Source organism: Camelina sativa, chromosome 6, assembly GCF_000633955.1.
Source record: "Camelina sativa cultivar DH55 chromosome 6, Cs, whole genome shotgun sequence".
NCBI lineage: Eukaryota > Viridiplantae > Streptophyta > Magnoliopsida > Brassicales > Brassicaceae > Camelina > Camelina sativa.
The window spans coordinates 7315241-7331956 of record NC_025690.1 but is presented as its reverse complement, the minus strand read 5'-3'; the positions used below and the strand labels follow the sequence as shown (position 1 = coordinate 7331956).

Sequence of the window (16716 nt, the reverse complement as noted above, 5' to 3'; positions counted from 1 at the left end):
CTAGATTGCTTTTGGAGGAAACTGAGTGTTTTGGGGATAAAAGCATGCATTTGGAGCTAAATTGGTTGAAGACCGATCGGAAAAGCTAGCATATGGAGCAAACACAGAAAAAAGCATCCTGGATTGGCAATCCACATTTGGATCAGCCAGTCCTGAACCTGAAGCAACTTTTCCTTTTTCGTTTTAAACCGACTTTTAGGGTTTTATTTTATTATTTAAGCATGAGGCTCGACCTCTAAAAAGACAACATATTATTCAACGCCACTTTTGAGACTTGTAAGCTTGGGAGAAGATCTCTAATCCTTTGTATCTCTTTAGGAGAAGATTTCTGAACCCTTTTTACTTCTCTATGCAATTCAATTATGAATTCTTCATCCTTGTTTTGCTGTTCTTTTATTTCTATGTTTGAGTAGTTTTACTATTGGGTTTCGGATTTCAAAAGGGGGTTTATGATTCTCTAAACGTAGTTTGTTAGATTTGGGATTGATCTTATTGTTCATCATCTATAGTTGTTCTTATTGCTTAAGCTAGACTGATCACCTAGATTAAGATCTTAGGTTAAACTCATCGTGACACCGAAAGTGTTGTTGAGTTACTTGAAAGGAGTGGAGAATGGAGTGGCAGATCATCTTTCTAGGCTGAGGATCGATGCTGAGACCCCTATCGATGACCAGCTTTCTGAGGAGAATGTCTATGTAGCTGCAGCATATGAGGAATGTTTCAAGGATACAATTGATGCTAAGGTCCTCCAGAAGATCAGCGATGATTCCCCATGGTATGTCGACATCACAAATTACTTCTGGGATGAGAAAAAGAAGTTCTTGCGGGATGTGCAGCGTTACTTCTGGGATGAACCGTATCTTTACAAGCATTGTGCCGATGGCCTTTACAGAAGGTGTGTCCCAGAATCAGAAGTTCCGGGAGTCCTTTTTCACTGTCATGGATCCAACTACGCAGGCCACTTTGCTACGTTCAAAACTGCAACCAAGGTACTTCAAGCAGGCCTATGGTGGCCCACTCTGTTTCATGATGCAAACGATTTTGTCTCCCAATGTGATTCTTGTCAGCGACGTGGGAACATAAGCAAAAGGAATGAGATGCCACATAATTTTATCTGGGAAATCGAAGTATTTGACTGTTAGAGAATCGACTTCATGAGACCCTTCCCACCTTCCTATGGCAACCTTTACATACTTGTGGCCGTAGACTATGTCTCCAAATGGGTCGAAGAATTGGCAAGTCTCACCAAAGATTCGAAGGTTGTTCTAAAGATGTTTAAGCACGTTATTTTTCCACGGTTTGGAGTTCCTCGGGTGGTGATAAGTGATGGTGTAACTCACTTTATTAACAAACTCTACGACAACCTTCTAAAGAAGCATGGGGTGACACACAAAGTCGCTACACCATACAGTCCTCAAACTAGTGGGAAGGTCGAGATTTCCAACCGAGAAATTAAAAGCATCTTGGAAAAAACTGTGAACTCAACAAGAAATGATTGGTCTGCTAAACTCGATGATGCCTTATGGGCTTACCGAACCACTTATAAGACACCTATTGGTACCACACCGTTCAAGTTGGTTTATGGGAAATCCTGCCATCTACCCGTCGAGTTCGAATACAATTATTTTTGGGCAACAAAGCAGATGAACTTCAATGTCAAGACCGCGGCCGAACGACGCCTGGTTCAGCTGAATGAACTTGATGAAATTCGCATGAATGCATACGAGAGCACCAAAATCTAATGGGAGGCAACCCAATGGGGTTAGTTTGTTCTTTTCCCCTTTCTTATCATGATTCTTTTATGATTTTTGGTTTGTTTGGTTTTCTTTTAGGTACTACCCGCTGGTTGTGGTTGGATTGAGTCTTCATGGGACATGTTCGAAACGCAGAAGATGCGAATTCTTTTACAAAAAGAGTGTTCCCCAGCCATTCGGGATCGGCCAATCTATTTCTGGATCAGCCAATCTCAGTTCTAGGTAAGTGAATTAGAGGAAAAAGAGAGAAAAAAAAAAGAAGAAGAAATCGGTTTAATCTGGTTATCAGACTTAAATTGGACCGGATTAAACCGGATCCGTGCCTGATACCAGATATTTAAACCTAATTTCATCTTCTTCCTCTCTTACCTCTCGCCGCCCCCGATTTCGACATCCTCCTCTCTCTTTCTCGATTTTTCTATGATTTGTCGAGGTGTGGAATCAATCCACTTGGATTAGATCCTTTTTCATATTCCCACTTTTAGGCTCAAAGTCGAACAAGGTAAGTTTTTCAAAAGTCCATTTTTATGTTCGATTCTCGGTGATCTCAAGGTTCAATTCTGGTTGTCCATGATTCTTTCAATTCTCATACCTTATTGAGCTGCGAAATTGATGGTTAGATAGCTCTATGGAAGTTTCGGAACTCGAATTAGGCTGTTGTGGCTTGAATTTAGAAATAGGCTTGTACCTTATGTTGGCCGATTGGGAGAATTTTCAATTGGTTTCACTATCTCACTTGTTGGAATTCTTTTCTTTTGCAAATAATGCCAAAACGCCGACGCAGTGGTAAGGAACCTGCAACTCCTTCCGCTAAGCCACCAACTCGAGTTTTGAGTGATGAGGATTCCAAGTGGTTAAAATTGCTGAGTCAATGCAAGATGGAGCCAACTTGGTTTGCTGATCGAGAGCTTTTTGAGAGGATGGCCATGCTTGCTGATTTTGATAAATTAATAAAGAACATGGGGTTTGGATCTTTTGGTAAGAAGTCTTGGGACTTACATGAGAAGCTTGCACGCGAGTTTCTAGCCACTGTGCGGGTCGATTTGTCTGTTGGGATTTGTCTGTTGGTCCTGATTCGTTGGCTGAGCATTGTTCGATCAGTTTCTTTTTGAGCAGGACGCATTACACCATCTCCATGCTTGACCTTTGTGACATTTTTGGTTTCCCGCGACACAAGCAGTGCAAAATGGACAAGCTCAAAAGCAGTTCAGATGTTTGGAACCTGATTGGAGCTGGGAATTATGTTTCACGTGGAGCCAGGCAATCCCGCATTCGCAACCCAGTCCTTCGAAACACTGCTAAATTCCTGAGCAACATCATTTTTGCTATGGCTGAGATTAGCACTTTGCAGCTACCTGAGTTGTGGATGTTCTTTCACGGTCTTCGTCGGTTTCTGCATCCTCCGACTTCTCCAGTCCACCATCATACTCATGACGTTAACTTTGGCTTCTTGCTCTATAAGGATTTTGAGCAGGTCCGAAAATACATGGCTAAAGCAAAGAATAAGCGGATACTCATCGGTAGCTTGGTAACCACCATCATCGACTATTGCGGCATAGTATCGTCCACTTCGGTCCAGAAGATGAAGCTCCTTGACCTCAAATTCCTGTTCACCAGTGAGATCCTTGTGCGTCAAAATTGTATTTACCGTTTTCAGGACAAGACTAGTAAATTTTGGTACATGCGGATCCCCATGCCATCCTGCACTTCACTTTACAAAACAGAGAACATTGACTTCGACCCTCCTGAGTTAGCATTGGTCGACCTTGATGAGGTCATTCGGCTAGAGGAGAGTGTCTTTGCTACCCACAAACCCCCACGCAGTTCACAGCCGGCAGCTGCTGCCGAGCCCTCACACAATGCTCGCTCATTCCCACCGTTACCTCCTTTTGATGTCAGCCAGTTTGTTGCTACCCAACCTATTCAGGAACCTTAGTCTGAGTTCGAAAGGTGGGTCTACGACACAAAGAGAAAGAACAACATGCTGCTCACTCGACTGGCTACTTGGCTTCAAGGACTTGCTCCATCCTGTTTTGCACCACCCTCGTCGGATCCCACTGCTACCTGTGACGATGAGGATGCAGCTACAGAGCCTCTATGTTCTGACCGTTCTGCGACCTCCTCGCCTTCTCGTTAGATTGTTGTATCACCACGGTTTATTCTTTTTCTTTTCTAGGATTTTTCTATTTTCCTTTCTTTTATTGTTATCGGAGGATTTTTTTCTTGGTTTTGCTTTCACACCGGGATGGTGTGAAGTAAATCCGGGGGAGGGATGTCTCCAAGTTACTAATATCGTTTTCTTTGGTAGTTTCCTTTTGATTTTTTTCGAGTCTTTGAGTCATTTTCTTATTTTTATGATTTCTTCAAAAAATAAAAATAAAAAGACATTGGGGAACTATGATCATTTCTAGGAATATTTTGCTTTGAACTAACACTTTTATGATTGCTTTAGTACTTTTGATTTTTGAATGAAGCTTGGAAAGAACATGAGCAGTCTCAACACGCCCCAAAAGACACTTGCCAAGGAGAACAAAAAGTTGAACCAGAAGTTGTCTCTAGCTTTGACAATACTTAACCGGAATTAACTTCTTACCTTGGGGCTTGGTATACATCGGATAAGACTCCTCCCTTCAAGACTCACGAGACATGCATCTCCTTGCAAAGTATGCTTCCCCTCTCTCTGCCCTTCAGTACTCAGTAAAAACAAAAAAAGAAGAAAAGAAGAAGAAAGAAATGAAAGGATATAGGTAATAAAGAAGTGAGCCAAGGGATGTGCGTAAACCCCTGCATCTTTCGGAATTCATGGAAATCTGTCCAAAAAGAAAAAGAGCAGAGGGTTGATAAAAAAAAACGATACTCTAAAAAATTAGGGAGAAATCAATCCTCTGAAAGTGGGAAAAGAGAGAGAGGAAAGGAAGCATATGAAGGAGGTCTTGGGCGATAAAAGGTTGAAGGAGTCAAAAAGTTCAATGATCAATACTCCCATGGTAAGACCGCACATTTTCACTAATCTGATGTAGAGAGACAATGATGGGGAGACTGAAGGTTCTATAAGGCTGTAGGGTTCAGAGTAGGGAGTGTTGATCCTAATCATGGGCAGAGTACAAAAAATAGTTCTTAATTTGATTTGATGAAGAGTGCAAACAAGAGGATCCCAAGAATATATGAGTTTCCACTTTCAAACCTTTTCTCTGTTCTTGAGTTTTTGTCTGTTCTTGCTTGAGGACAAGCAAAGATTCAAGTCCGGAGGAATTGATGTGTCTGTATTTTATAGGTTTTAACCATAGTTTTTAGGTTTGTTTTGAGTTTTTTATTGAGTCAAAGTGTGCTTTTAGAGTTTTTTTAGTCTTTTATGAGTTTGTACAGGTTTTAGGTTGCTTTTGAAGGAAACTGAGTGTTTTGGGGATGAAAGCATGCATTTGGAGCTAAATTGGTTGAAGACCGATTGGACAAGCTAGCAGATGGAGCAAACACAGAAAAAAGCATCCTGGATTGGCCAATCCACAATTGGATCGACCAGTCCAGAACCCGAAGCAACTTTTCGTTTTTCGTTTTAAACCGACTTTTAGAGTTTTATTTTATTATTTAAGCACGAGGCTCGACCTCTAAAAAGACAACCTATTATTCAACGCCTCTTTTGAGACTTGTAAGCTTGGGAGAAGATCTCTAATCCTTTGTATATTTTTGGGAGAAGATTTTTGAACCCTTTTGACTTCTCTTTGCAATTCAATTATGATTTCTTCATCCTTGTTTTGCTGTTCTTTTATTTCTATGTCTGAGTAGTTTTACTATTGGGTTTCGGGTTTCAAAAGTGGGTTTATGATTCTCTAAACTTAGTTTGTTAGATTTGGGATTGATCTTATTGTTCTTCATCTATAGTTGTTCTTATTGCTTAAGCTAGACTGATTGCCTAGATTAAGATCTTAGGTTAAACTCATCGTGGCACCGAAAGTGTTGTTGAGTTACTTGAAAGAAACATAGGTGAGCAAGGTGGACCTTAGCCAACGGAAGTTGAAGTTGAGGCACTTTGTGAACGAATCAAGGCTTGAGCTTTAATGCTTGCTTGTTTAGCTAGATCCGAACGGAAGTTTAGGGTCTAGTTATTTCTTTGCATAGTTAGCTATCGCTGCGGAAGTAGGTTAGCTTTATAATTGAGTTTTGAGTTTAAGAACGGTGTCTAATGTTTTCTCAATCCATCAACTAAATTTGTGATTGTATCTCCGAACTGATTCCCTACGCCCAATACCTTTCCTTGATTTCAAAACCTTTATTTATTTTCTGCTTTTAATCGATTACTTATCTCCGATTAAATTTAAAAATAATTAAAAAAACTTATCTCCGATTAAATCTTATAATCTCCGATTTTTTGGTTAAATGCTAACACCACCACAAATACCAGTTAGGGCCTAGCGTTATTTTGAATTGATGGATCCTAAGATTTTATTTAGTAATAGCATCATTAAAATTTTAAAAAGACACGGTCAACTAACCATTCCCAAAAAAAAAAAACCCGGTCTGAGTTGGATTAGTGTTCTACTCACTCGAACAACGCTACAATAAAAAAGAATGGAACACGGTTTTGAGTCACTTTGTATGACATATAGTTTGTTTATGTGTTTTCGGCCCTATAGTTACTTGGCTTAACTATACAACTTGAACTTGGCATCACCAAATATTGGTTTCAATATCTAGAGAAAACATGAAAGTAAGAGATATACGTTTTCATGAATGACAACAAAGAAAAAGAAGAAGTTAAAGGTGTCCATATCTTTCGATATTGTATCTTTTAGTCTTCCACTTAAATTACGTTCGTCGTACTCGATCCCACGACGAAAGAAAAAAAAAAGGTGAGAGATTGATTGAAGTTTTTAAAAACAATTTTGATGGACACATTTTATACGACCGGAGTGGTTTCTTGGATAGTAAGTTTATGACAAGGAATCTCACGACACGAAGAAAAGAGAAAAAGTTCGGTTCTTTTGTTGACCACATTTCGAAAGAAGATCTCGTACGTAAGATTGTTTCTTTGTCTATATGTCTATGTCAAAGAAAGATCAATGAACATGGAGATGCCATGAGTTTGGGTTTACTTTGTAATCAGTTGAAATTGATTCCAGCTCTTGGCCAATCTGTAAAAACCAATTTATGGTCGTTTTGTAGATTTTGACATATCCATTATACTACAAAAAAAATATCAGAAATGAACATTCGAGGTGAATGAAAACACAATGATACAAACATGTACCAGCGTTTAGATTTTTGGTTTAAATTATTTTGCTTTCTCTTAAAAGTATTTGTTCATAAATCTGACATAAAAGTATTTTTTTTACTTTAATATTTTTTCCCCCAGCACTCTGCTATATAATTGAATCTATGAAAGAAATCTTTCCAAAAAGTTAAAAATATTTTCTTAGGTCGATGCACACAACCATAGATATATACTGTTCTTCGTGGGTCTAGAGACTAACAGTTACAGATAAGGTTGTCCCTGGTCTTTGCCTAATATAATCAAATTTGGAAAGTTTCACATAAGAAATCATCATGAATCCACAAACCATCATCTGTTTTTTTTTCTTTGTCCAAAAGATATATGATAGCATTTTAAATGATGTCACCATGCATATATTTTAGTGTATGCTTTCTTTGTCCAAAAGATGATAACACTTTAAGTGATATCACCATATATATATGTTAAAATGTAAGTGTAAGTATTTCCTGGTTTTGTAGTTGGAAATTTGGAAATCGTTGTAATAAGAAACAAAACCCACACCACCTTACTCTGTCCCCATCACCAACATGACTCATGCATGATATGACCAACACCACTTATATTTGTTCTTCATTAACACTAATCTTCTTTTGTTTATGAATTTACTGCATTCTAAAAACGTCGTCGTTAAGGGCCGTATAATCAAAACCCTTGCAACAGAACTCCGGATATACACATACAAAGATACATACTAGACCGACTCAAACAATCCATAACTGAATCGTTTGAAAATGCTCTATTCAATGGGGATTATATCGTCCCTGAAGCAAGAGAAAGGGCTTTGAATTTGCATATTACTAATCACTTCCTTAAGCTCAGATGTTTCCTCTTTAAGCTGAGCATTCTCTTGAAGAACCTTGTCGTGAGACTCGGAGAGATTGTTAAGCTTATCAAGCAACTGATGATTCTCGATCCTCAACCACATCACTTGTGACCAAAGCTCGTCAAGGTGTCTCTGCTTCCTCATACGCGATCTCCTTGCGGATTCTCTGTTTGATATCATCCTTCTCTGCTTACGCTCGTTGATTATGTTGTTGTTTGTCTGGTGCTCTTCTGCTTCGTCTGAGGTCGAGTTGTTGCTGCTTAAGCTCATGGATTGTGGATTGTTTGTAGAGCTTTGGAATCCATAGAGGGGGTTCGAGTTTTGACAGTTGGATGGAAATGGCGTAGATATCGGGACACTTGAAGGATAGGGAGATGGTATGGAGGAGTTTAGGTAGTTATGAAGGTTAAAAACGTCCGTTTGCGGCTGCATTTTGGAGTTGACTTGGGAAGAAAGTTAGGGCTTTTTAATTACTTGAGGAAAATAAATGTAGGTCAAGAGAAAATATGCAATTTTTTTTTTTTTTTTGTCAAACAGCTTTATAAGTTCTGATGGAGTTTTTGGTGTGTAAGAGAGAAGATGGTTTTATAGAGTCAGTGAGAGCAGTGGTCGGGGAATGGAGCCCACTTTCTGCAATTGGGTGAAGCAATAAAAAAGTTTCTAACATGAGAATTGAGTAAATATATATTCACCTAGATCTATCTTATACCCATAATTGTCTTGATTTAATCTATTGATTAAAATATGGGAATTAAACCCCTGCCTGCGTTTGTCACATTAATCTATCTTATACCCATAATTGTCTTGATTTAAGCCAATTGATTAAAATATGTGACAAACGCAGGCAGGGGTCTAAAGTTAGGTGAATGATGGATAATTGTACATTGTTTCGAATACTATTTTATAGTAATAGTGTAATTAAATGGTGTTTAGAAAGATGAAGAATATTATTGACCACATATGGCCCATGGGCGTAAAAAAGGAAAAAACGTTTTCCTAATTTTGTTTTACCAAACCAAACTGTGAACCATTGTACATTTTATTTAAGGGTAAAATGCAACTTACTCCACAATTTTAATACATTTTTTTAACAAATACCTTTTTTTAAGAGACAAATATGGATACAAACAAAGTATAATAACTTCAGTGATTATACTCCATATTTATGTGTTTTCTACATATGTATAACTTCAGTGATTTTACATATGTTTGATATTGTTTGTATTCCTTGTTTTGGTTTATTAAAGTTATTATACTTTGTTTGTATCCATATTAAATTTTATACACATTAAACTAGGAAAATCACTCACATTAAACAGAAAATCACTCACATTGCAAAACACAACAGTCATCAATTTATGCAGATGTGGCTTCCTCCTCGATATATATATACACGACAGCTGATTAAAGATTTCACGATCTTACATGATATATATATGTGCGTGCTCGTTATCATACATATCTTGTAGTTACTCGACCACTTATCCGCATTGTCTAAAGGAAAGGTATCCGAGGCATCTTAGCCGCAATATTTGGCTTATCCTCGACATGTTCATGTATATATGATATAGTATCGACATCAATATTCTCCAATGAAATTCTATATCGAAACAGATACATCATAAATGTATAAGCAGGTGTGCATGAGGGGAGTAGTGGATTATCATTTAAAAAAAAAAAAAAAGTTGAATTGCTTTTTCTTATTACATTACTTTTTTGTATTTTACGTTTTGTCTTAAATGTATAATGAATATCAGACCACCGAGTGGTGCTGATGTGAGGAGTCATATGTCTTTCAGATCCAATTCTTTCTTTGCGTCAATAAAGAAACCTGTCTATTCTACCCATTTAGAAAAATTTTACCCAATTGTTTTCTTTTCAATCAATAAAGAAATTAAAACCAGATTTATTTTTGTTTTATATAAGATAAAGCAAGCGCTTATTTACAAAAAAAAAATGTATTTTGACTATACAAATTGTATATAGTTAAACTCTACGGATTTTTATATACAAGTAAAATTATTATTGACGTGCAAAATTCAACATAATTAAAGTTTGTTTTGTTTTCTAGTAGAAAACATGCTAAATTTCATGGTATATTAATGTGATGGTTTAGTTTTGGATCTTAACAGAAGATGTTTATTGATTGAAAATTTTGAAAAGATAAATTCTTTTGATATTGAGAGCTGGCCGAAATAAACGATAGATTGAGACTTGACGGTAATAGATATAGTTGTGGCTGTAAAAATAAGATTTTTTTTTTGAATAAAGGCTGTAGAAATAAGATTACTAAATTATTTCATTCTTAATGAAATTACGTGTTATACTTTCTACCTTGGTGGATAAAGATAAATGTTTATGTACATGAACTTTGTACGCGCATTATACGTACCGTAAAAATGATAATAACAAAATCAAATCACTATCTTTTTAATTAAGAACAATTCAAAATTTACACTGTCTTGACTCTTGACTTCGAAATGTTTACGTCCCAGTTAGATTTATTTTTAGATGAGCCTGATGAAGTCCTCTCGATGTCTCTCTCTCTCTGTTTTGAATAGACTACATAGTCAAAGATATCATGAGACAAGGCAGGACTCCATTAGACTATTATTAGAAATTAAATTTATGAAGATGATATGACTAAATAATTCTATGTAAGAGTGTTTACACATAAATGCCCAAGTGTGTAGGGAACACATGAACAGTTGAACACCTAGTATTGGGGATTTTTGTCTTAATGTGCTTTTGTTAAATATATACAAATGCATGTGCATAACACAAGCTCCTACCCTACTTTATTTTTCGTTTTAATTTAAATAGAGTTACTATATCATCTTTTAGTTTTCCATATATAATTTAGTAATATGGCCATGTTCTTTTATTAAACCCTGCGACAGCGGTAGCGACGGAGTTAAACAATGTGTCACAAAGAGTTTTCAAATCATCTCCATTCATTTTCTGCGACAATTTCATCTCATTACTGTGTTTTCCTTTCTATTCTATCCCAAAACTGTTTTTCTTCTGTCTTGTCACTGTTGCAGCGTTTGGTAAAAAACATGGTCAATAGCTAATTTTTTATATACTAGTCACACAATATTATATAGCAGCATCTCGAGTGAGAACTTTTTAATTTTCCATAATTTAGTAACATTTTTTATGTTAAAAGAAAAAACATAACGACTTGGGATATTTATCAACTATAGTGTTGGTGTTGGAACTCAAAGATGGATATTGGATAAATAAATTTCACTATAATATTTTGGATGAATATTAATTAGTATATAATGCAAGTTAATTCTATTGATATGAAAAGAATATTGGGATAGAACAATTATTATATGTGTTAGTATCCCAGTTCATACTGGAATTTGGGATATTAAAACATATAATCTAAAAGATTTATTTTAATCATATCATGCAAGAAGTAAATCAAAACGATTGAATCGACCAATTAATAGAGCATTGAAGACATGGTTATAAAGAAAAAATTATAAAATAAAAATGAAAATATATAATAAAAGATCATTCTGAATTACTCTAAAGATCATTCCTAGTTTTTTAAATATTGATTTTTTTTTGCATCTTCTCCCTATTTTGCCAACTTTTACGTCCTTTTTACGTTATATTCTCGTTTGTATAATATTTTGGTACGATATCTCTAATCGGCTAGACTTACAAATCAGATTCTACATATACAAATGGGAGTTGTTTGTGGGAAAAGACTCTTTTTAAAAAAATCTTAACTCCAAAGTACAGAAAATGGTAGGCGATGGAACTCCCATACAAACCAGCGAGCATATCACCCTTTGCGAGATCTTGAAAGATTAATTGGCTAATGGTTGACTTAGGCCACACGACAATAAGTCAAACCTTGAACAAAACAGCTAAAACTAAAGGGTTTATAATCTCTTCATGTTTATAGTACAACTTGAAAATGCTCATTCTGTAATTAAGAATCAGTCACATATTTGGAGTTTAGTGGTAATATCAAAATCAATACTCTGCCCATTTTTGTGGAACGATTAGAAATATATCATGGTAAACTGAAATTGACCCTAGATTATACATGCTTATAAGTAAAATTCCTCTCTCACAGTGGCCAACATTGAGCTCGAGATCACCTATTGAGGGTCCTAATATATATTTAACACTTCCACCAATCTCACTCTTATATATCGGTTTGATATAAAGATTCTAAACGTCCGAATGAAACCAAAAAGCATAACAAAAAATCTGGAATGCAAGGACTTGTAAGTCGAGTTTGCTTATGGTTATAAATGGTCAAAGTGATAAATCTTAGAATTACGAAATTGATATTCTCCAAAAAAATCAAATAAATACAAATATGCAAGCTATGACATTGAATCATTGATCGTACACTCAACGATAACCGGAGCACCAGAAATAGATATTGTGATTGCTGACACAAGAAGGAAACATTTCTGACCTAAAGTAACAAACCTTTGTATAATAACTGAAAAACTTCAATTACCAATCACTTTAAAAGAAAAAAAAGAACATGTGATATAATATAACCTGTGGACTGTGGTATCTTTTGTTTAGTTGGGTAGTTGGGCAAGGGTAGCATTCGAAATCAAAGTCAATGATTAATTTACATAATAATACACCAATTATGCCCTTCAATGTCATTTTGTCCTTAGGCAAAATGTAAGGTGAATTTGGGAATATTAACGTCACGACAAAGAACACATCCCTAAAATAACGGCTCTAGTTTTTGCACGGAAAGAGTACTTCGATTTAACTTGTCTTCCAATAACAAATGTAGCACTAACAAACCAAGCCAAAGGAATCTTTGATATTAACATAATAATAATCTTTCAGATATTTTCTAAATTTTATGGAAAATTAGTTTTTTTTGTATTATGGGTATAATAAGAAATGATTAGCACCTCTGAACCTAAACTTTGTAGTTGATATATACTTTATATAAAAAAACTTCGATGTTAAAAAATAACTGCTCAAATATATTCATATTTTAAAAATTAAAAATTCCTTATTTTATTATTTTTTGATAATATATAAATAATTAAATAAGGACAGATTAATCGTTTATTCAAAAAAAAAAGGACATATTAATCATTACATCATTCTTTTAATGTGTATGTAACATACTAACAATATAAAGATCTAATTTTACTTGAGATAATTGCATTTTGTATACTTTTATTTGGCCTTGAATGCAATAGTAGACCCTATATTCGATATTTGAGAAACATAACCACTAAGAGTATTGAAATTACAGTTGACTCCCTTACGACCAAACAAAAAACACATGCAGAAATGACAGATGTAACCCGAAGTAAGTATGCAATAGATTTATTTAAGGTAGATTATAAATTGAGTATATGTGAAGACATAAAGGTAAGTCTACTCCTTAATTATAGTTTAAATTTTAATTAAAAATATTATAAAAAATAATTTGATAAACCTATTGACCAAATAATAACCACATAGACTTCCGGCATTGGAATAAAATAAATTTACCTATAAACGATTCAGATTAAGGGAGGAAAGGCTGATTAGGTTAAAATTATATGATTTAGGGTTTTGCTTAAGTATACTTCCCTGTGGACTATTCGTGGTTGACTTTGTTATGCCATCAACTATTAATATTATATTAATACCGATAATTTAACCAAACCGAAAGCTGAACCTAACCGAATTTGTACTGATTCCTTGTTTTTAACCTAACCGAATAATTAAAAGATATATATACTTCTTTCTGTAGGTTAAACCTAGTTTTTACGTGATCTCTCTCTCTCTCAAAAATTTCCGATATTGTGTTCTCGAAAATTCAGATTCTCATCATTTCTCTTCTTCGAATTTCAAGAACATCTCAGATAAGTATTTCTTGGTTTATCGTCGGCGATTTGCTTTTGTAATGTTGTAGCTATTTTTGTTCGTAAATATATCTGTTCTCATCGTTTTTTGTTCATTTTTCACACAGATATGGGGTTACACAGCTACACTCAGCCATCTTCTAGTTCTTTGCAAGTATGGAGTGAAGGTCCACCCGAAGTAAACTTTCTTGGCCTGACAGTTAGAATTCCTGACAAATGTTTCTGCGGAAGGGAAACCGTTATGAAATGTTCCACCACAGCCGACAATCCTGGAAGAATTTTCATTGGATGAAATAACCATGAGGTTGTTAGATTGTCTGGTGGTTTATTTGTTGTTATTATTTGAGTATATATAATATTCTTATGGTATATTTATTTCTATGGTATAGGATGGAGAGGACCATATTATGAAATGGTGGGATGAGGCTATTATGCAAGAACTTCAGGCAATGAGAGGTGGAATTGCTGACCAAAGGATTCTATTACAGCCATCCTGGAAAATGAGGAAATACTATGGGTTCAGCAGGAGCTAGACAAGGTGAAAGACCAGATGAAAGAATTACGTCTGGCAGTTCGTCGTGTAAGAGGGGTGGTCGAGAATATCTTAATCGCCGGTATAATACTCATTGTGGTATTAATCTCTTTGGTTTCATAGATCTTTCAATTAAGTTCTAAAATTTGTGAACCTTTCTTCATCGTGTCTGTTTGTTTGAATGGCGTATTTATGTCTGTAATCTGTGAACTTGCTTCAGTTTATGTAATAGTTGGATGACTTCGTTGATTTCAATTCAGTTGACGTATACAGTAGACTAATATCTGTTTACATATTGTCGGAAAATTAAGATTATGAAGTCTACTCCTTAATCTGTGTAAAGAAGTCAGGCTTTGAAGTCTGCATGTTGGTTTTCTTCGACGCGGCGGTTTGCCTTACTAATTAATTATATGTAACTGTTCATTGCAACCGCTTCGTCTCGTATATATAACCCAAATACTGGGTCTTGCGATTATTTTAAAACTGCAACCAAAAATGTATCCAGTAAATCATCTCTTTTCTCTTAAAAAATAGTACTTCATCCTCATAACAGAGAATTGGTGATTGAAAGTCTTTCAGTTTCATTGGAACGGTCAATATAAATCATCACAGCCATGAGGAATTGGAGACTGTTCACGGATTGGGTAATAATAGAAACTTTCTCTATATCACTTCGTTTTATTTAACTTATAAGTGTAGAATTCTAACATTCACAGTTGGGTAATTATTAGAAAATTTCTATTGAACTTCATTGAAGTTAACGATATATTAATTTGGTTGATTAGATAGATTTGCATAGAAATGAGTTCATCGAAGTTAAGTGAACATATATCATAGAAACGGGTTCATCGAAGTCTACGATGTATTAATTTGGTTGATTAGATAGATTTGCAGTTTAAAGTATATTTCAGTTTCCCAGGAAAAAGTCTTCTTGAGAAGTCTACGATATATTAATTTGTAATGATTAGATAGATTTGCAGTTTAGATTATATTTCAGTTTCCCAGGAAGAAGTCTTCCTAAGAAGTCTACTAGATAGTAAACGTTTTAATTTGATTTGATGGGCTTGTAGACAGTTCAGTTTCCCGTGGAGAAGTCTGCAGAGAAGTCGTAAACATAATCATTACAAGGTATAAATTGATTTGACGTTAGTTGGTGGTAATATTATATTTGTTTAATTTACCGATAAGCGGAAATTGGTTTACCGATAAACGGGATTCGGTTTTAAACGGGTTCTTTATAATTTTCTGATACTGTTTCGAATAAAACGGTTTTAGTTTTATAAAACTAGGATTATTATATACAACCTAAAAACTGAGATAATAATATTGTTATCTCTAATTCCGTCGTCATTTTCTTGTAAACTTTCCTCTTCCGCTTATCTATTTTGCTTATCACTAACGGTTGATTTTCCCATTACTTTTGTGTTAAACTTGAATCTCTATCTTTCAGATTGTCTTTTTGCTGACTTCGCTTAACGTTTTTGTACCAGATCTCGCCGAACTCTGTATTATCCAACCCCGCCGCTTCATCTTAACGTCTTCGCCGCAGTTTCATATTCGATTAAACTGAAGGTTAACTTCTTTCAAATCGATTGTAGACTTCCTTTTCAATTCAATTGTAGATTAATCGTATTTGTCTTCTTCTATCTCAATCCCCCGCCAAACCTAATCTTATTTTGCCTTATTTTGCAGAATGGAGGAGGCGAACAATCTAAAATTTCCTCGGAGGTTTTTCACGAAAGGAGAGGAGTCGTTGTCGTGTAAAAGCGTCGGATATTACAACAACGATACGAAGCTGTTTGATGAACTGTACGAAGCTCTCGGAGAAGATGAATGGGATGAGATTCGAGAGTCTCGACTGGGTGTCTTCTTACAGTTCAACCGTCTCAAATTCGAATGGGCTTCTAGACTGGTTCACTATATGCTCAGCTTTCAGCTAGTCTGCAACAAAAAGTACGAGATATGGAGTCTGGTTGGGTCTAACCCATGAAGATTTTCTTTGAATGTGTTTGAAGCCATCACTGGACTTAACTGTGAAGATGTCGAGTCCTTGGAGCAACCACAGGTTGATGTTACAGACGAGACGGAAGAGTTTTGGGAGAAGCTTGGAGTCAGTTTAGACATCGGTCCGAGTATTGATCAACACGTCGCAGCATGTAAGAAGGCTGCCGAGTGGGATAGAGTTGATCGTATTAGGTTGGGTTATCTAGCCATATATGCTGGGTTTATAGAAGCTAGAAAATCCTCAATGTCCACCTGTCTAAATATGGCTAGGCTAGTCATGGATTTAGATACATTTAAAGATTATCCATGGGGAAGAGTTGCTTTCAAGAACCTCATCCATTCTGTGAAGAAGGTAGACATTAACAAGAGTTACCAATTAGACGGATTTGTCGAACCTCTGCAGATTTGGGTATATGAATCTATGCCGGATTTTGGTAAGGAATTTGGCGATTCGTTGCCTAATAAACCTA

General features: G+C 35.6%; 1 protein-coding gene across 1 annotated transcript; it reads right to left on the bottom strand.

The window, feature by feature from the left end:
* Positions 7528 to 8344, bottom strand: LOC104790606 (basic leucine zipper 43-like). The gene has a single exon (XM_010516384.1). It carries the CDS (start codon positions 8276 to 8278, stop codon positions 7760 to 7762), a length of 519 nt encoding a protein of 172 aa, XP_010514686.1. The 5' UTR covers positions 8279 to 8344; the 3' UTR covers positions 7528 to 7759.